A 20,857-nucleotide genomic window follows, 5' to 3' on the forward strand; every position below is an offset into this window, starting at 1 on the left:
CTAAAAAAGGGACATGGTTTGTATAACAAAAATCTTCAGATAGCTTTGATGAAATTAAGTAAAATAGTTACTCAGGAACATACACTAAAATATACAGTCTAATTCCAAATCATGTCTAATTCCTGAGTAACTATTAAACTGACATCATTCTTACCTCACATATTCCAAACTACACTTCCCATAGAACACTAACACCTTACAGACTCTGACCCAACACTCCTTCCTCCAAGGAGCTGACACATCTTTGGAGGCCTAACCCTGGAGAACTAACATTCCCTGCTCAACAACCTAATATCCTGTGCCATTGCCAGACATGACAACTGATGCCTCCCCAACTGTAGCACCACTAGCCCTGTTCCTGCCAAAACAACTGTTGAACATAACCCAACCTCTGAACCCACCTACCACTGCTGAACCCAATCCCTACATCCCCCCATCCTGTAGCTACTGGACCTGACTCGTGTCACCAGACCCAATGACCCATTCCCCACTAGACTGTACCCTTCTTCATCCTGACAGGATCTTCCCCTTGGTCGCAGCCAGACTCCAACCCCACCCCATTCCAAATCAACTCCCACTCTTCCTGCCCTCCTTAAACTCTTAAGTGGCTTCTTTGGCACTTACACCCTGGAACCCTAATCACTTGGTGCCCAATACTTTTCCTGAAAAAGAGGTACACCCTAATCGTCCACTTCTCCACTCTTGATGCTGCTTGGCTTGCTGTGTTCTTCCAGCCTCCTGACTGTCTACCTTGGATTCCAGCATTTGCAGTTTTTTTTTGTCTCTTTCCCTTCCCACTGTATCTGACCAACCTGACACTATAGCCTCACCCCAGCTGGCAGCCTATTACTTCCAAGCTGATCTCCTATTTACCTGACACTCTAGCCAGCCTGCATCCAACTTAGCTGGCACCCTAGTCAATGCGCACCCTACTTACCTGTCACCTTAACCTCCTAGAGTCCTAACATCACACTTACCTGATGTACTGTTCATTGACAGCAACTGTTAAAATAGATGTCAGGACCTTTAGGTTTCAGAACACAGCACTGAACTGCTCTAAAAAAGGGACATGGTTTGTATAACAAAGAACTGTCAGAACAGGTTGGACCGAAGGGTCTGTTTCCATGCTGTAGATCTCTGACTCTATGACTCGAATGGAAGTACGGCTCCACATTCTTGAGGAAGACCTAAGCAGAATGTTCTCTCAGAGATATGGAGGTCTTTTCTTTCGTAAAATTAAAGGACTGGAGTAGCAATCTCACAGTCCTCAGAAAATGTGGCCCAGTAACTGGTTCATTCTCTACAACAAGGCAGTTCAATTTCAATTTTTCCGGTCTATATTTTCAATAAAATATGTCACAAAATAGTCCGTATAAATAAGGTTGAATTCTCATCGTTTCACAAACATACTGAACAAATCTGAGTCTGAGACAGATATTTTTTCTGGCTGCAACAGAAGCACAAAGGCTGGAACCAGTTACAGTTGGTCCTGAAATAACGCGATAGTTCTATTCTCATGCGGTCTTATGTTATGAGAAAATCGTGCAATAGCCATGCCATTTAAACTCATGGGGCTGGAATCACCAATACAGGTAAGGAAAGTTTGCATTCTACAAATAACAGTCAAAATTATTTAATCACGTTCAAGCCAATTCGCTTTGAAGAAAAACACATTAAAGCAGAACCGACTATATGCTAATTAGTATCTAGCAGCATTCTCAAATTATCAATGTGCATATATTTGGTTCAGAAGGTTTTGTCAGTCTCAAATTGGAGGAGAATTAGCATTTATTGTTAAATTTGATTTTGATTGTCAAAGTTATGTAAAACATTATACCAACCAATATCAAAAATGGAAAAAGAAACGCAAAAACAAAAATTGCTGAAAAAACTTTGCAAATCTGACACCATTGGTGGAGAGAAAGCAGAATTGACATTTCATGTCTAGTGACCCTTACTTTCTTACTTAACCAAAAACATTAACTCTACCACCACAGATACTGCCACACAGGCTGAATTTTTGCAGCAAATTCTGTTTTTGATCCTGATTTCCAGCATCTACAGTTCTTGAGGTTGTTTTTTTTGACATCTATTGAATTCTTTTCTTGCATTTTGCCTAGTTTTGCCTAGTTAGACATCAGAACTTGCTAACCTTTTTAATAGTCATCTTTAGGAAAGGTGATCTCCCCATGGGAGCCATTTTGGCCACAATAATCAACAAAATGTGGTTTTTGTACATGTCAAAAATTTGACCTTGCTATAATTGTCAAATTAATAAAAATGTTTTAAGTTGTTTTGGTCTATAAATACAGGAACAGTGCTTAATATACTGCACTTCAACTCTAGTCATGGTCTCCTGTGAGACTATTTTGCGTGTAGCAAGTGGATTTCTCCAAGTAAGTCATTAGTAACTTTCAGGAACATCATCACTACAAAGATAGCCTGCAAAAGGAAAACAGCTCTTAATCATAGAGGATAAAACCAGACAACATAAATTGATTAGACAACTGCAAAGTTGGCCAATTCTATAATTAAAAAAAAGACATCAAACTTGATCTTGAAAAAAATATCAATTCCCCAATCCCTTTTAGCTAAAGAGACAAATGATTGTTACATCAAAAGGGCTAACATTTCTACAGGTAACTTGCAAATAACAATCTCCCAAATTAATTTGGAGAAATGCTGCATTAATCCAATATCATACAGATTTTACAATGAGTTTGAAAGACAAGAATTAGTTATTCAATTAGCACCACTAGCTGGCCTATCAGTAAATGACTCTTATAATGTTTGGACATATCAACATGCTTTTCAAATCTACTGATGAACAGTAATCATCTGCCAGTTAAAAACTGATTGCAAATAACTTGTTTTAAATAGTCATAATTGCTTGTAGTAAAACAGATGTAGCTGTAATAGTGATTGCATAATTGTTTTATGTTAGCTTCTTCAAATATTTTTGTTACAATTATACATAATATTTGGAAAATACCATTAAGTATTAGTGAAAATGAGAGAACGCAGTTTGAGTAAACATGACTTAGTTAACTTATACAATGAAGTACTTTTTAAAAAATGGAAATTAAATGACAAAAAACTGTTTTATACATAGAACAAGAACAGTGCAACGCAATAGCAGTACATGATCTTATCCAGCAAGAATTGAGACAATTTTTCAGAAACCAAACAACCATTCAATAAACAGTGATATATTAAAACCTCAAATAATCATTGTCAAATAAGATGTCAACTAAAGTGTAAAAGGTTTACTTATTTCTTTCAGGACTTCTCTCTCGTCATAAACATAAATAACCAATAACTATGAACCAGTGATGGTGCTGCCTTTAGGAATGAGAAATTAGTCCCAGTGCTAATAGTTCAGTAGTTGTTAGTGGAACAATCCAAGCCCTGCCATCTTCATTAACACCTTGTTGCTGATCATCCATCCGTTAAGTGTCATAAACATCTCAAAGTACCCTCAGTGATATCTAATGTAATTCGACATATTTGAAAATAACAACAGCTGGCTCTTATGCTGCACATGAAATATTCCCATTACCTCTTTGCTAATGTGCTAGGAGCAGGAGTAGGGAGGAAAGAACAAATAAAATCTAATGCAGTCTTCAGGTTCTGCAGTTTTCAGAAAGCATGAGATACCGCTGGATAAGCCTGGAGAAAAGGGTGTGATACTTTGTTCTGAAGATTTGTACTCCAGAATTAACTGTGTCCTTTGACAAACTGTTCAGCTAGTGGTGCTGATTGTCAAGATCGATGGATGACAGCTTCAACACAGGCATTTCTAGAATAACTTGCAAATGTCTTCAGCTACATGCTTTCCACAAAAAGCAGAACACATCCAATTCAGTCAAGTACTAATGCATTAGCTTGCTCCCAATCATTAGCAAAGTGATGGCAAGTGTCACCAACAATGCTATCAGATAGCATTCACTCACCAATGTTCATTTTAGATTCTTCTGAGGTCACTTAACTCGAAATGTGACATCAAGGTGTCCTAGAAAAACTGAATGAAACTTTCTATTTTTTTGAGCCATACCTCGCTGGAGGGTGGACGACCTTCACTTTAATGCAAGGATTATAGGTAAGAGCATAAATTCACACATGGAATTGTATTGTTGGTGTCATCACAGAGACATGTTTGAAGGAGGGGCAGGACTGGCAATTCAACATTCCCAGGGTATGCATCTTCAGCTAGGACAGGGGAGGGTGTAAAAGAGGTGGTGTCACATTGTTAATTAAGAAGCCTGTTAGTGCAGTAAGGAGGGGACTGTATTCTGGGAGAGTCTTCAGCTGAGGCTTTGTAAGCAGAGTTTAGGAATAAAAAGGGGGCAGTCACACTGTTAGGAGTCTACGATAGACTGCGAAACAGGCTGCAGACAACAGGCAAGCAGATATATTGACAACTCACTGAGGTGTGTTAAAACAATAATAGGATTATATGAGGGGATTTCAACTAACCCAAAATTAACTGAGGTAGTCATAGCATAAACAGTTTAGAGGGCATAGATTTCTTGAAATGTATACAGGACAGTTTTTTGTATCAACATGTAGTATGTCCAACAAGTGACAGTGCATTGCTGGACCTAATTCTGGGAAATGAAGCTGGACAGGTGCTCAAGGTGGTAGTGTGAGCTCATTTTAGTGATAGTAACCACAACAAGTATATTTTAAGTTTGTTATGAAAAAGGAAAAAGATGGCCTGTGATAAAAGGGTTTTGTAATGGGGGAAGGTAGGATCTGGCCAAAGCAGACTGGGACCAGTTACTACTGGGCAAGCCTCCAAAAATATAGTTGAGGAGGTAGTCCAAAATGGAACTGGCAAGTGTGCGGGCATATCATATTTCCTTTAATGGGAAATGTTGCAGCAATAAGCCAAGAGAAGCCTGGACGTCTAGGAATATTCAGACAGGGTAAGAAGGAAAGGGCAGACTTTTAATTAATTCACCACCTTAAATCTTTATTCTCTTCACTGAAGGTGCACAATGACAGCACTGTATATTATACTGCAGCATCATGGCAAAATATTCAAGGCTCCTTCAACAGCACGTTCCAAATCCATGAAGGATACTAACTAGATGAACAAAGACAACATACGCACTAGAACACTAGGAATTGTAAGTTCCTCTCCAAGTTGCGCGCTATCCTGATCAGCAACTTGAGGCTGGATTTTCTGAGGAATGATAATCACACAAAGATTGCCACCGCATCCGTTCTTTTTTTTACAAAAGGAATTAATCAGGGGTCCTTCAAAAATGTACAGTCATACTTCCATTCTGACAGTTCTCTTGTGGTGCAGAAATGTCAGGGTAAAGCAAACCACACCTTTTTAAAACAGTCAACTGCCATACTCTGAATTTTGAAAGTTTGGTTGGCAAATTTGATAGCAGCTGTCAAAGAGCAAGTACAAAAGATAAGTGTGATGTTTGTGTGCAGCATGGTTAGGGTGCCAGATTGGCTCGGGTACAGGGTACCATGCAGGCAGAATGTCAAATGATAAGGTGTAAGGTGTCGAGTGTCAGGTGCAAGGTGGCAAGGGGAGGGTCATGTCATCTGGAATGGGAAATGGAGGGAGCAGGTCCAGTTGCGGGGGAAGGGGTGTTAGTGCAGTGTGGGAAGAGGGGTTGTTGGCTCAGGGGTGTAAGCGATCTGATATGTACATGTGGTTCTTTGTGTTAAGTATGGGGTCAGTTGAATGACTAAGAAGTCATTCCATAAATTTGTCTAGCTTCTCCTAAGTAACTGTTTACATCATTTTGTTTGAATCCTCTGAATTTTTGAATTTAAATGGAAACATTTGAAGAGTTCCAGGCATAGGGAAATTGCCCAGTGGAATCTTCAATTTCTTAAGAATCTGTTACAATGCGGATTCTGAAGGATCCCCATGCACTACTCTCTCCCACGATGGCAAAAAGAAACTGACCAATGGAAAATCTCAACTTCTATTTCCATTCTCTCACTGTCACTGTATTAAAAATTTTGAAGTCTCTCCATAATCACAGTGTGGGTGAACTTGCGCATCTCGATCACTGTGCTTCAGGAAGGTTGTTGACCACAACGTTTACAGTATCACGAAGGGATTGGCAGAAAATGCTAACCTTGGTAATGATACCCGTGTTCCAAGGGCAATTAAAAAGGTTACTGCCATTCAGTTAATTTGATGGCAAGCAAGCAGACCCTCTGTCATTAATTGGTTGATTCAAATAAAATCACCATTGAGTGACTGTTTCCAACACAGTATGGAGTCAGGACTCCCATTTGACTCAGCGTCAGTGGCCCAACCCAAAATGTAACATTTTACTCATTTTCCCTTGATATTAAAGGATCCTGTGTGATTGAAAAAAGTGAGTAAATTTTATATCGTAAATCAACATGTCCTCTGGGTAAAAGCAATGTATTTTTTAATAAGGATCTCTTGCCATAATTGACCTTCCTTTAAGTAGATTTTCACTAATTGTAAATAACACAGAGAAAAATGATTGTGACATTGCTATACAGTTATTGTTGCTTGATTACCTTGAATTCCCATATTCTTTTCCAAACTGACTGTGATCCTCTTTTGTCAATTTTTCTTGATTCATGGAATAGGATTGCGAATTTCCAGCAGCAATATCTGTCCTTTGTAGATGAGAGTAACTGCAAAGACCTGGTGCTAGTGTTCTAGCATAAGCACCTTGATGGTAGTTAGGATTGAGCATCTGGCCATGTTCAGTCTTCCCATATTGTGTATAGAAAGGGGACTGCATGTTACACAGAAGTTGATGGTGGGCATTTTCTGGTACATACAAAGTTTTTAAAAAATGGGATGCATTAGTGCTGAGCTGGTTTGGAAAATGAGAGATCCTTGATTCAGGATTCTTCTGATACTCCTGAAAACACGGAACAGGATTTTGAGATGTATTATAAACATTGTGATCTCTGCAAATAGAAGCATCTTGACTCATCGGATGATGTGCCGGGACCAGCTTAACAGTGGTCTGCGTATTGCCACCAGATGACAATGTATTTAAGTTGATATTCAGATTCACTGTTGGGTGAGAATTCGGAACAAAGGCAGGACCAATTTGATTGACAGATGATGAAGTAAATGTTCGGTCAGTGCTAGGAGTCAACAAGACACGGCTGTCATCTCTCTGAATTACTAGCAACTCAGATGCATTTTTATTCTGATGGACTATGCTTTCAAAGTGATGTGATTGGTCCTCAGAGACCTGGGATTTCTGCATCTGCTGTTTACTGGAAGGTTTATCAGGAGGTTTTGAGGATCTGTCTCTCAACACACTGGTCAATCCTTTTTTCCGAGCAGATAGTTGTTTTGCTTTCTGGTTCTGCATTTTAAAAATTAACATAATTACACAGTGTATTAATACATAAGTATCATGGGTGATTTTTAACTGCTTGAAACATTATGACTTGCAATTGTCATAAAAGTGGTATGGGGGCCTCAACAGCCTGATCTACCTAATATTATTTACAGACAGAATTTTAACTGAAGGAACCTGTACACATATATAAACCATGTTATACCAATAAAGGTACAAATGGCTGAATAGCTCTCTTTTGTGTACTGATGTCTGTTATTTTAGAGAGATGGCAAGTACAGGATCTTCCAAGTGGTGAGCTTCTGCTTTCAGTACTATCATTGTGCACTGCAATTGAGAAGAGGATCAGCACCTTTCCACTAAAAGGGACTATTTAACAAGAAATTGTAATTTTATTTGGTTTCAATAGGATTGTTTTGTTGCACAAGAAATATGGGATGTTTAAAAAAACATTCCTGTATTGTCTTTTGCTGAAGAACAAAAAGTAAGAAAAGGGAAGGACCAATTCCTATCACAGACTACATTCTGTTGATCCCCAGCCTGTGTTGAATGCAGGCTCACACCTTCTGACTCCCCAAAGCCTGTCCATTATCTACAAAGCACAAGTCAAGAATACTCCTCACTTGCCTGGTTGAGTCAGCTCCAACAACACTCAGGAAGTTTGACACTATTCAGGACAAAACAGACCATCTTGGTTAGTGTCACACCCATAAACATCCACTCCCTTCAATACTGACCCTCAGTAACGGAAAATGCCGAGGTGGACCAGGTGAAGATAGACGGAGCTCACTGGGTTGCAGTGTGCAGATCTGGTCAATGTCAGTGCCCTCACCCAGTTCTGATATGATTTCAATGTTACAGGGATAATCAGAGAGTCATGGAAACATCTAAAAGGTTGGGAAGAGATCCACAGGCCCTGACCTACCAGGGAACTAAGATAATGTTTTCCCAGGACTTTTCTGTGGCAGAGATCCATAAAAGAAAACTGTTTGATGAGGTTAAGAGCAGGTTAAAGGACCTCAGAATTCATTATTTGATGAGATATCCGGCAGTGCTTCATATGACTTATGAGGAGACTGTGCGGTTGTTTGATTCCTTGGAGCAAGCCAAAAACTGCTTGGACACTTTAAATAATGTAGATGTATTTATGGACATGGACAATACTGTCTGTTTTTTTTTTGTCATGTGTTTATTTCTTGTACTTTCACTCTTTTCCCAAACAAGTTGTTGTTGGTGGGTTTTTTTCTCTCTGGGCTGGAGTGGAATTGATATTTTGTAGGGAGTGGGCAGACTGCTCACTGTTTTTGTTATATCTTTGTGTTTACAATGTCCTCTTCCAATGGTTTCTTCCATTACTTGGGTTTGGGGTGTGGCTTGAGCTGGGAGGGGGATTGGAGGTGTGCATGGGAAATGTAAGCGCTCTCTGTGGACAGAGGGTAGAGTCCCAATTAAGTACTTTTTGTGTTTTGCAGATGGCTTTATTTTGTTTTTTTTAGTAAATAGGCTCTATGAGGAGTATGCTCAGCGTGTTGCAAGAAAATTCTTCCTCTTGGCAGGTCAACGGTGATTGTAAAGGATCATGGTTAACATTCTTAAATGGAGCACCTAGAATATCAGAGGGATTCATTTGGCAGTTAAAAGAAAAAAGATGATGTCGAGCCTTAGAAAGGAGAAGGTGGAAGTTGCCCTGTTGCAGGAGATTCCTCTTAATGACAACGAACATTGCAGCAGGGTGGGTTTGATCAGGTATTTTTCTCGTCTTTTAGTACTTTGAGCCTCATCCAGAAGGGTCTCCCATTTAATTTAATAGATTGTGTTAAAGATGAGTATATTCCTTGGTCATTCTTAAGGCTCTTACACATGGTGAGGAATATGATATTTTGAATGTCTCCTGTCCTCCGGCCCACTCTCTTAAATGTCTGACTGACACACTGTCTAAGCTGATGGCCTTGGCGTTGCGCATATTATTAAGGGGAGGGGGGGTGGGGCACTTTAGATGCCTTATGGATCCTGTGCTGGATAGAATGCCCAAAGCCCCCCCCCCAAAGCTTTCTTCACAATCTAAGCAGTTGGGTATCTATGGGTGGAACTGGGGTTGGTAGACGTTTGGAGATGTTAACACTCTATGGACAGAGATTTTATGTTCTTTTTCAATCCTCATAAATGCTACACAAGGATTGATTATTTCCTAACTCCCGCGGCTTTTTTTAGATTTGGTAGTATCCTGTTTGATTGGGAATATTGCCACCTCTGATCATGTAGCATGTATTTAATGGTTAAGATTAAGGGTAATGCAATGGGCTTATGGTAATGGTGAATAGATCCCTTCATCCTCGAGGAGAGCAAGTTTATAGATTACCTCCCTAGGGAATTTAAAGATTTTTTGGCCACCAACTCATTAAAATTAGTAATCCGAATCAAGAGTGTGGTGCTAGAAATGCACAGCAGGTCAGGCAGCATGCGAGGAGCAGGGAAATCAATGTTTCAAGTAAAAGGCCTTCATCAGGAATCAGCTAGTAGTCGGCCCATTCTTTGAGAGACTGCTAAGGTCTATGCTAGAGGGATGACTATCTCATACTCTGCCAGCCAGAAGCAAGAGAAGGGAGAGCAGCAGTGTCTGCTTGAGGTACGACTGAAGGCAGCTGAGATGGCATATTACAGGAAACTGTCAGTGACTTAAGCTGCAATGGTTCACAGATGTCCAATCCACCTTAAACTCCATGCTCACGCAGACAGCAAGGAAGGAACTTCCCTTTGTACAGCAGAGGCTGTTTTAGCATGGTGATAGGCCAGGTAAATACTTGTAAAATTTGGTCAGGAAGAACAATGCCTCCCAATCTATTGCTTCTATTAGGGAACGGAATGGGACTCTTACAATGCTAAGAACATCAATGAGGCATTTCGGAGGTTTTAGTCTGAACTTTAAAAGTCTGAATGCTGTGAGGACAGATGGGATAAGATGGAGTCTCTTTAGGAATTTGGACCTTCCTGGTGCTTCTGCTGAGCAGGCGTCTCCCCTATGTATTCCATTAACAGCTCAAGAGATAAAGGAGACAGTGAGGCAACTTCAAAGTGGTAAAGTGCCCGGCCCTGATGGTTTGCCCAGTGAGTTTTATAAACATACTGTCAGGACACTGCTAGACATGTATAACTATTCATATAGTCAGGATTGCCTCCAGCCATCCTTGAGAGAGGCTAATATCTCTATTATCCTCAAGAAAGGGAAAGTCTCAGAGGACTGTGCTTCTTAGAGATCCATCTTGCTTTAAAACTCTGATTTTTAAAATTTTATCGAATACTCTGACATTGAAGTTGGAAAGGGTGTTGCCCTCCACTGTTAAGGAGGATCAGATGGGCTTTATAAAGGGTCGCAGGTCTTCTAATAATGTTAGGAGACTATTTAACATGATTCAAGTGTGCCAGCAATGGTCAGTTCAACGGTTGGTAGTTTCCTTGGATGCAGAGAAGGCGTTTGACCAGGTGGAATGGCTGTATCTTTTTTATACCCTGAAGCAGTTTGGCCTGGGTGAGGTGTTTACTAGATGGGTAAGGGTCCTTTTACAGTGATCCTCTGGCAGTAGTTCTCACTAATGGTATACGGTCCAATAATTTTAACATTGGTTGGGGCGGTCGGCAAGGCTGTCCCCTCACACCTTTGCTCTTCACATTAGTGATTCAGCCACTGGCAGAGGCCATTCATGGGAACCCTAATGTAGCTGCCCCAAAGGTAGGGTCGAAGGTGCACAAGATCACATCATATGCGGGTGATGTTTCTCATTTTTCTTTCAAACCTGGCAGTTTCAGTGCCTTATTTGATCACAATGAATTAATTAGTTTGGCTTTTTCAAGATCAATTTTTCAAAATCGAGAGGCTATGCCTATCTGGAGTCTTAGGGGAATACTGGACGTTGAAGGTGGGGTTCCCTTTAAGTGGGCACAGGGAAGCTTTCTTTATTTGGGCCTCTCTGTTACCCCTAGTTTTGATCAGTTATTCAAGGCTAATTTTGTTAATTTCTTTGACAAGATTAAAAAAGACCTTCTAAGGTGGGGGGCCCTTCCAATATCATGGCTAGGTCATGTCACTCTTTTGAAAATGAATGGTCTTCCTCGCTGATTATACCCTCTATAGATGCTTCCTTTGCTTTTTCTGAGACAAACATTTTGGAAATTAAATGGATGCTTTAGTTCTTCTATTTGGCACCAAAAGTGGCCCCTTATCATGCTTACAAAATTGCAAATGCCCCAGAGTTTGAGAGGAGTGGATCTCCCGGATGTCAAAAGATACCAATTGAGCTCTCTTCTATCTTTTGTGAGTGATTGGGCCTGTGAGGACTTGGCATCGATATGGTCAGACATTGAGGCCTCCCAGGCAAAATATCGGGGCAGATAGGGGAGTCTCTTGTTTCTTGTTTGGGATGACATGTTCGAAGATGAAATGTTAATGTCATTTGATCAAACAAATGCCATGGTTGGCACGGTGGCACAGTGGTTAGCACTGCTGCCTCACAGTGTCAGAAACCCAGGCTCAATTCCTGCCTCAGGCAACTGTCTGTGTGGAGCTTGCACACTCTCCTCGTGTCTGCGTGAGTTTCCTCCGGATGCTCCAGTTTCCTCCCACAGTCCAAAAATGTGCAGGTTAGGTGAGTTGGTCATGCTAAATTGCCTGTAGTGTTAGGTGATTGGGTAAATGTAGGGGAATGGGTTTGGGTGGGCTCCTCTTCAGATGGTCAGTGTGGACTTGTTGGGCTGAAGGGCACGTTTCCACAATGTAAGCAATCTAATCTAATAACTCATAAATATGGATTATCGAGTAGAGACCTCTTCCGTTTCAGATTCTGAGATTTTATCTGAAAAAATACTACACTTCTCACTGATACAGAATCAGTTACAGATCTGATATGGGAAAGAGGGTGCTTCAGGCTAAGATCACTCTTTCAGTGAGTACTCTCCATCATTTGTTGCGGGGAGGTTCCTCGGATGACATCGAGTGATTATGGGAGGTCTGGGGGAAGAGAGTTAGGGGTGGAGATCACTCCGTAAACGTGGGAGGACACTTGTGAGAATGCGAGGGAGACTTCAATATGTAATAGGACCCATGCTCTTGACAGGGCTCATATGGCCTCAGATCATCTTGCAAATTTAAGAAGGGTGCATCTTCAATGTGTCCCAAATGTAACATTAATATGAGTACCCTCACTCATTGTTTGTACATACTGGAGCGCTGTGGCAGGGGTAATAGAGAGGGTCCTGGGGACCAAAGTCAAGGTGGAACACTTTCTCTTCTCCTGGGTTTGCCGAATTTATCTCCCTGAGATGTACACGGGAAAAAGCTTTTTAGCATTCTCACTTATTGTACGGGGAAGAACATTCTGATGTGCTGGGTGTCTGAGAACCCCCTGGCTCTGTCAGGGTGGCATAACTTAATTATGGAATACATTCCTTTGGACTTTCTTACAAACATGGTACGCCTGAAAACGGTCATTTTTTAATAAGACATGGCAGCCCTTTTTGAAGTATTTGGAAGCAGATCTGTTCACCATTTTAATTAGGGTTTTTGCCTAGCCATGGTGGTTTGGTAATAAGTCTAATGTCCTGAGAGGAACAATTTTGAGCAAACGTGGGTTTAACTCTCTCTCCCAGACCTCCCATAATCGCTTGATGTCATCTGAGGAACCTCCACCCAACAAATGAAAGAGAGTACTCACTGAAAGAGTGCCCTCAAAGGTAGAGAGCTGAGGTTTTGTTACGCTGAGCAGTGTTATTTATTTATTAATGTGTAATGAGTGTAGTTGTGAGTTCTTTTGTAGAGAAGTATAGTAATTTATTTATTGTTGTTGTTTTTGTTGTTGTGATGTTATATTTTCATATTTTTATAATTTTGCAAAGAAAAAAACATTTTTCTATAAAAATATTTTAAAAAATACAAGTCCTTGGATACCAGAGCAGTCCTAATCAGGCAGCTGCCTTCTTCAAGCGGCAAGTGGACTGGGAAAGATGAAGGAAGATCAAGGGAAGAATTCTCTATCATTCAAGGAGAAGATTGCTAACATCACAAGCTACTGCAATCTACACATTCTGTGCCAATTATATGTCCATAGTCTAGGACTATTGAAGTATTGCCAACAAAAATGATAAGTTAATAATAACAAGCCTAATAACCTTAACACTACTTATGACTACTGCCTATTAAATATCTGTTGCTGCCGAACTATGTGTAAAGCTTCATCACTGAATACAGACATGATCTGTGCCTTATTCTACGTGCTTAAGGATAGGTAATCTTTAAAACTAGTGCTGTACCATGTTCAAAATATCACATTAACGTTAGAAAAAAGATGAATTTTGGATGTTAGTGATTACTTTGATCAAATATCTTAACCTAAATTGTGAATATGTCCCTTTTTAAACTCTCGTGGATCCTGGGCATCACAGGCTAGCCAGCATTTATTGGAGTCCTCTATTTGTCCTTGAGGTGGTGTGTGAGCTGCCTCTTGAACTGCTACAGTCCATGTGTTATAGGTAAACCCCAATATCATTAGGGAGGAATTTCCAGGATTTTGAACCATTGACAATGAAGAAACAGTGATATATTTCTAAGTCAGGAAGAAGTGAAGACTGCAGATGCTGGAGCGTCAGAGTTGTAAGTTGTAAGGGTGGTGCTCGAAAAGCACAGCATGGGCATAAGCCCTTCATCCAGAATGCCAGGACATTCCTGAAGAAGAGCTAATGCTCAAAATGTCGACTTTCCTGCTCTTTGGATGCTGCCTGACCTGCTGTGTTTTTCCAGCACCATCCTTTTTGATTCCTCCCCCCCTCCACATATTCCTAAGTCAGTATGGTTAATGAACTGGAAGGGAATTTACAGGTAGTGGTCCCATGTATCTGTTGCCCTTGTCCTTTTAGATGGAAGTGGGCACAGGTTTGGAAGGTGCTGCCTAAGGATATTTGGTGAATTTTGCAGTTCTTGTAGATAGCACACACTGCTGGTAGATGTGATGCCAATTGAGCAGACTGCTTTGTTCTGGATTGCGTCAAGTCTCTTGAATGCTGTTGGAGCTGCACTCATCTAGCAAGTGTCTGACTTGTGCCTTGTAGATAGTGGACAGGCTTTAGGAATTAGAAGGTGAGTTATTCAATGCAATATTCCTATCCTCTGATCTGCTCTTGTAACAATCACTGATGGTGATACCATTGAATGTCAAGGGGTGGTGGTTAAATTGTCTCTTATTGGAAAAGGTTATTGCCTGACATTTGTGCAATATAAACATTATTTGCCACTTGTCGGTCCAACATTGATTGTTGTCTGGGCCTTGTCTGAGAAGTTGCATGTTTATAGCATAAAATAATAAGACTGTAAGTAACCTAACCTGCAATTTCTGTGCCTTTTGCTTCCACTTCATTTCAATAGTACTGCTCTCCTCACCATCCAAAACATGCTGGACAGACTCATGAGTGTTCACACATTTGGAACTTTTTGCAGAAGATAGCTGTGAAGGTAAATGAGTGTTAGTATCATTGAAAACAGCAGGAAAAATAATACTGAAACAAAAATAGAATGTGCTTGCAAAACTCCACAGGTTTCACAGCATCTTTGGAAAGGAAGTAAACGTTTCCAATCCACTTCTCTTCTCATGAAGTAAAAAATTAAACGACACCAGGTTAAGGTCTAACAGGTTTATTTGACATTGCAATCTTTTGGAGTTCTGCTCCTTCTTCAGGCATGGTACAATAGGGAGGTGTAAGACACAGTATTCCCGATGAAGGGCATTTGCCCGAAACGTCAACTCTCCTGCTTCTCGGATGCACCTGACCTGTTATGTTTTTCCAACACTCTCGACTCTAATCTCCAGCATCTGCAGTTCTCACTTTCACACAGTATTTTTTTGTCCTTGTCTACCCCAGTCCAACTCCTGCATCCCCATATCACATCTTCACACGAAGGTTTAGAACAGAGTTTCACACCATTTAATACACTTGAATGTGGAGAGATGACAAGAGGTGGTTTTACATAAGTTACAGATGATAGGTGTACCTCAAGAAAGCAACTTTCAAATTTTCACATTTGACTATTAATATATACTTCCTGCAAGTTACTGTTTGATTTGTTCATAACTCAATGCTGTTAGCCGCATTGTTAATTTCCTAGCAAAAATCCATAGTCCACTGTGAGACAACTGCATCCACATTCAGAGTAGAGTAGTATAAAGACCTGAGAATAGTAATACCATATTACATTCACGTTCACGAGATAACAATCAACAAATGCAAATTAATTATGTGAAAGGTCACAGGGGCATTCAATTTGGAGGATAAAGAGAGTCCTTAAATAAAACACTTCAGGAATGAAGCAATGATTATGTATTTTTAATCAGTCTTCAATGACTCACATTTGCTGAGATGAATGCACATCACCAATGATGTCTAATTGAAGCCGAATACTCCTTACAATGATCATCCAACCACTTAATTCAATGTTTGTAAGGTGCAGCTGTTATACCCACTGGACCCAATAAAGTGAATTGTGCAGCATATTAAATTCAGAAAAAGAATATCCACAAAAAATATAATTTTCACCTCACATTCTGTACGCCCTCATCCCACCCCTGAATGGATGCCAAAGCTGAACAGATATCACCGTTATCACAAAGGGATCATTTTAAGTGTGCCTGTGAATTGGGCTGTTTGGGATGGGACAGGGGGTGTGTAGAAGAGAAAAACTCCAAATGTGCCCAAGCTCAACAGTGTGGTCAGATAATTTTAATCTGCAGGCTTCACCTACATGCCACCAGTCAGCACCTCCTTCCCGCCTTTCAAAATCAGTGAGTAGAAGACAAGAGTACCAGAGCAGACTAAAGTGAGGCTAACCGTGAAGGAAGTGAGTCACCAGGGAGGAGTTTTGGAAGTGTCATGCACATATGATTTTAATGGCATAATTATCAGCAAACATGCAACTCCAAAAATATACAATATCAAATCTTCTTGCCAGTGATGGAGCTATGGTGGACTACAATGGTTACAATTAAAAGTAAGGCCTATTCTATTTGCAGCTGGGACTTCCTGTCTGGTTGTGAGCAGCAAGCCATTATTGCAGAAAGTCAAAAGTAATGTTGGAGAGGAGAACGACTGGTGAGATCACACCCTTTCAATGTTACTATCTCTGGTATTCCCCTTCAAGTCAGTATGCTTGCTGTATTATGGTAAAGTTTTAAGTGCTTAAGATGTTTTTCAAAGATACACCGTATTCCTAATGCTTCAAAGACTTTTAATTTCTTTAAGAATTTGTGGGGTACAATGGTGTGTGGGGGTGTTGCTAATTGTTCTGGCTTAGTTTTAATACATTTCTAAGCATTTCTGATACAGCTCCCATTTATGATTACCTGTTGACACAGGTTTTATACCTGTGATTACAATCATGAGTATCCTGAGTAAGTCCTAGTGCATAGAGTGGCAGATGAGAGCAGCAGAGACACCGTGAGTGCCAGGTAGCAGACAAAAAGTGGTGTTGCCCTGGTGGAGTGTAAAATAATTTTGCAGCATTGCAGGCTGTTCCTCTTGATCATAGAGGATGAACAGACCTAGATAGTGACCTCAGGCCAGACTGTCAGGTCTGGTGTCGTAGACTCTACTGCCAGTCCTCCAGAAAAAGGACAGCCCTTCTCTACACAAACTCATCCACCTGGACTACCAGGTCCCCTTCAGAGAATTGTGGCATTATTTTCTCCTTCTCCTACATTTTCTGAATGTATGCTCATCATTGAGCAGGCCAGCTTTGGAATGCACAGAGGCCTTTAAATATGGATGCGTCTTTCATATTAGATATCTGATAAAAGGTGGATTTTCCCAGGAATAGTCCATGGAAAGATGGAGCTAGAACTGACACGAGAGAGGTGCCAGTAGGGTGGAATATATTGTTAAGAAGGCAAATTTGAGAATATATGAAAGGTGTCTTGATAGACCTCAGGATAAGAAATCCTCCAAGAAACATGATGAAACTGACACAACCAAAAATGTGTAAGGTTCAGCCTGTTCCATTTAGTAAATAAGGGAGAAAAGATTAAGCAAGACGTATGGTATGGAGGGAAGGCAGGGGACTCGAGGCTGTTTTCGTTAGAGAGAAGGAGGTTGAGCGGTGTCTTAATTAGGACATGGAAGATAATTAGTGTTAGATAGGATGGATAGTGAGAGCCTATTTCCTCGAATGGTAATGGCTAGCACAAGGGGATGTAGCTTTAAATTGAGTGGTAATAGATATAGGACAGATGTCAGAGGTAGTTATTTTACTCAGAGTTGTAAGGGCATAGAATGCCTTGTCTGCAACAGTACTGGACTTGCCAACATTAAAGGCATTTAAAATGGTCATTGGATAAATAGATGGATGATAATGGAAAAGTGTTGGTTAGATGGGCATTAGATTCGTTTGACAGGTAGGCACAACATTGAGGGCTGAAAGGTCTGTACTGCGCTGTAATGTTCCTACGTTCCAATATCCTATAATTCACCCTGGTAGCTCAGAGTGACTCAGAAATTACACCATTAATTTGAACTGAAATTTGAATTAGATTTATTGTCATATGTACTCACATGAATACAGTGAAGAGTTTACAAGTTGCCACCCTAGATACATTTTTACCTAAGATGCTACCCTAGATACACAGTCTTTGTTTATCTTACTTTTCTGCTTTGTAACTAAGTTAACTATTACAATCTTTTTTACAAGAAAAACAAAGCAACACTATATGGATAGCTGGAGTGGGAAGTAGAGTCCACCTAAAGAATTTGGGAAGACATCACTACGGGATCTCCTGAGAGCCAAACTAATTATTACTAACTGAAACCAAGCAAATAATGTAGTACTTTCCTAACCAGCTGCAGCTAAAGAATAAACAATTTACCCCTGAAACTATATGTTTGAATAAATAAATATCTGCATGTAATAAAAGAATGACTCATTGTCATTTCATTCCAGCTATTTTAACAGTGGTTCTTTACTGTGAAGGACAAGAAATATTAGCTTGTTTTAAGAAGATTTGTAGCTCAGGTTGAGGTTCTGGATGTTGGTTTGCTCACTGAGCTGAAAGGTTCATTTCCAGATGTTTCGTCACCCTATTAGGTAACATTTTCAGTGGGCCTCTGGGCGAAGCACTGCTGATGATTTCTGCTTTCCATTTATCTGTTTGGGTTGGTAATGTCATTTCCTGTCATGATATCATTTCCTGTTCTTTTTCTCAGGGGGTGATATATAGGGTTTAACTCGATGCGTTTGTTGATAGAGTTCCAGTTGGAATGCCATGCTTCTAGGAATTCTCGTACATGCCTCTGTTTGGCTTGTCCTAGGATGGATGCGATGTCCCAGTTGAAGTGGTGTCCTTCCTTATCTGTATGCAAGGCTACTAGTGAGAGAGGGTTGTGTCGTTTTGTGGCGAATTGGTGTTCATGTATCCTGGTGGCTAGTTTTCTACCTGTTTGTCTAATGTAGTGTTTGTTACAATTCTTGTACAGTATTTTGTAAATGACATTAGTTTTGTTTGTTGTCTGTATGGAGTCTCTCAAGTTCCACAACACACAAAAGCAATAGTTAATAAACTTCAAAGACCCTATACAGACAACAAGCAAAACTAAGGTCATTTACAAATTACCCTGCAAGAACTGTAATAAACACGACATTGGACAAACAGGCAGAAAACTAGCCACTAGGATGCATGAACATCAACTAGCCACAAAATGACATTACCCTCTCTCACTAGTATCCTTACATACAGATAAGGAAGGACACCAGTTTGACTGGGACAACACATCCATCCTAGGACAAGCCAAGCAGAGACATGCACGAGAATTCCTAGAAGCATGGCATTCCAACCGGAACTCAATCAACAAACACATTGAGTTAGACCCCATCTACCACCCCTTGAGAAAAACAGGAGATGACATCACCACAGGAAATGACATTACCAACCCAAACATATAAATACAAAACAGAAATCATCAGCAGTGCTTCACCTGGAGGCCCACTGAAAATGTTACCTAGTAGGGTGACGAAACAACTGAAAATGAATCTTCCAGCTCAGAGAGCAAACCTAATCCAGGACAAGAAATATATTAAACTTTAGCATAATCATTTCCCTTTTGAATATTTTCTTTCTTTACTGGTTTATTGCTTCGATATTGTATTTCAGCAAGATTTTGTAAAATGCAATTCAGCAGAACTGCTCCACAAAACCTAATACTGTCCTACTGCTCACATTCAAAAGCTTAAAATAAATCACTGTTTGCTTAAACTTAACTAAAGATGCCATTTGGAAAGTATTTAAAAAAATAAGTCCACCAGTAAGACTTTTCCAGCTCTCTGGTTTCTCCAGCAGATGTATTTGTATTTAGTCCATGAGGATCCTGCTATGCCACAGGTGAACTAATGTCCAGCATAATTATTGAGTGAACTGAGAAGTTCAAACAAAATATGTTCCAGTAAATTTAGACTAATGTTTTTGTTCTAAATAGTGAGACTAATTTGGCTTGTTGTCTCCCTTCCTTTAATTTATTGATTTACAGTTATTTAAACCCAATGATTAGTCATTTCCATTTGCATTGACTATTTGCTGAGTTGCAAATATTCTACTCAGCTGCAATTATTTTCCTATTTATGAATATAAAATATGAAACCAGTTATGTGTGCTATCGCAGGCAAACTATATAAGATCTACCAGCAGAATTGTTTGTTGGACACAGGCACTTCCAACACACATTATGCACAACAAAACCAACTTGCAACTTGCAATATATAGGAATTAATCAGTAATTTTGGAAAAAGAAATCTCATCAGGAAAAAGTATACATTACTTATAAAAATAAAGTGATGCTTTATTTATGATATAGTGCACAAACCTGTAATCACTGCAAGGAATTAGCAAGTATTTTTACTGGAAGATCTTGCATGATATTAAACACAATCAGCAGGAAAGGTTTTTTGATCTGTTCTTTTGCTTTTGCACAGGTGATGTTAATTTTAATTTTAAAATCACACAAAATGGAACATCTTTGTTTGAATTCAGGAATAAAATGCTACAGATAGAACTGAGGTAATTCAATATAAATTGGCCTACTATTCCCATTTATCTGAATAAGTGAACATGATTATGAAATAATAGCCACAATAATGATTATCATTGGTTAAAAGCACTTCTGTACTTGTTAAGTTTTTTTTTAAAAAAGACAATGGATTGGCTCAAATGTTCAATCCACGACTGAATGAAATCTACACTATGTTCAGCATTTCAAAATGCACTGTAGTTATAACATTGAAAAATGTACACTGCTTGAAAGGACTCCCAGAGACAGCGTCTATTTCAGGTGTTGATTGCTCAGACACAATCACAACATAGTTCCTCATTATCTCTTTCACTGTGACGCAGGCCTCAACCTCTGCCATGTTCTTTTATGAGCTATTCTAATAATACCAATCAAATTGAGAAAATGATCAAATGAAGTTACATTTTGAGCATCATAAGCTGCGTAATGTTCTTTCT

The 20,857-nt window shown here is 39.8% G+C and overlaps 1 protein-coding gene across 1 annotated transcript in view; it reads right to left on the reverse strand.

Annotated features, from left to right (window-relative positions):
- The window catches only part of jhy (junctional cadherin complex regulator), a 94,566-nt gene that overhangs the window by 24,957 nt on the left and 48,752 nt on the right, over positions 1-20,857 (reverse strand). The window contains exons 3-4 of the mRNA XM_060846736.1: positions 14,705-14,824; positions 6,532-7,343 (exon numbers count right to left, since the gene is read on the reverse strand). Of these exons, the coding sequence (XP_060702719.1) occupies positions 6,532-7,343; positions 14,705-14,824 (932 nt within the window). The remainder of the gene's footprint in view (positions 1-6,531; positions 7,344-14,704; positions 14,825-20,857) is intronic.

This window comes from Hemiscyllium ocellatum, chromosome 29, assembly GCF_020745735.1.
Source record: "Hemiscyllium ocellatum isolate sHemOce1 chromosome 29, sHemOce1.pat.X.cur, whole genome shotgun sequence".
NCBI lineage: Eukaryota > Metazoa > Chordata > Chondrichthyes > Orectolobiformes > Hemiscylliidae > Hemiscyllium > Hemiscyllium ocellatum.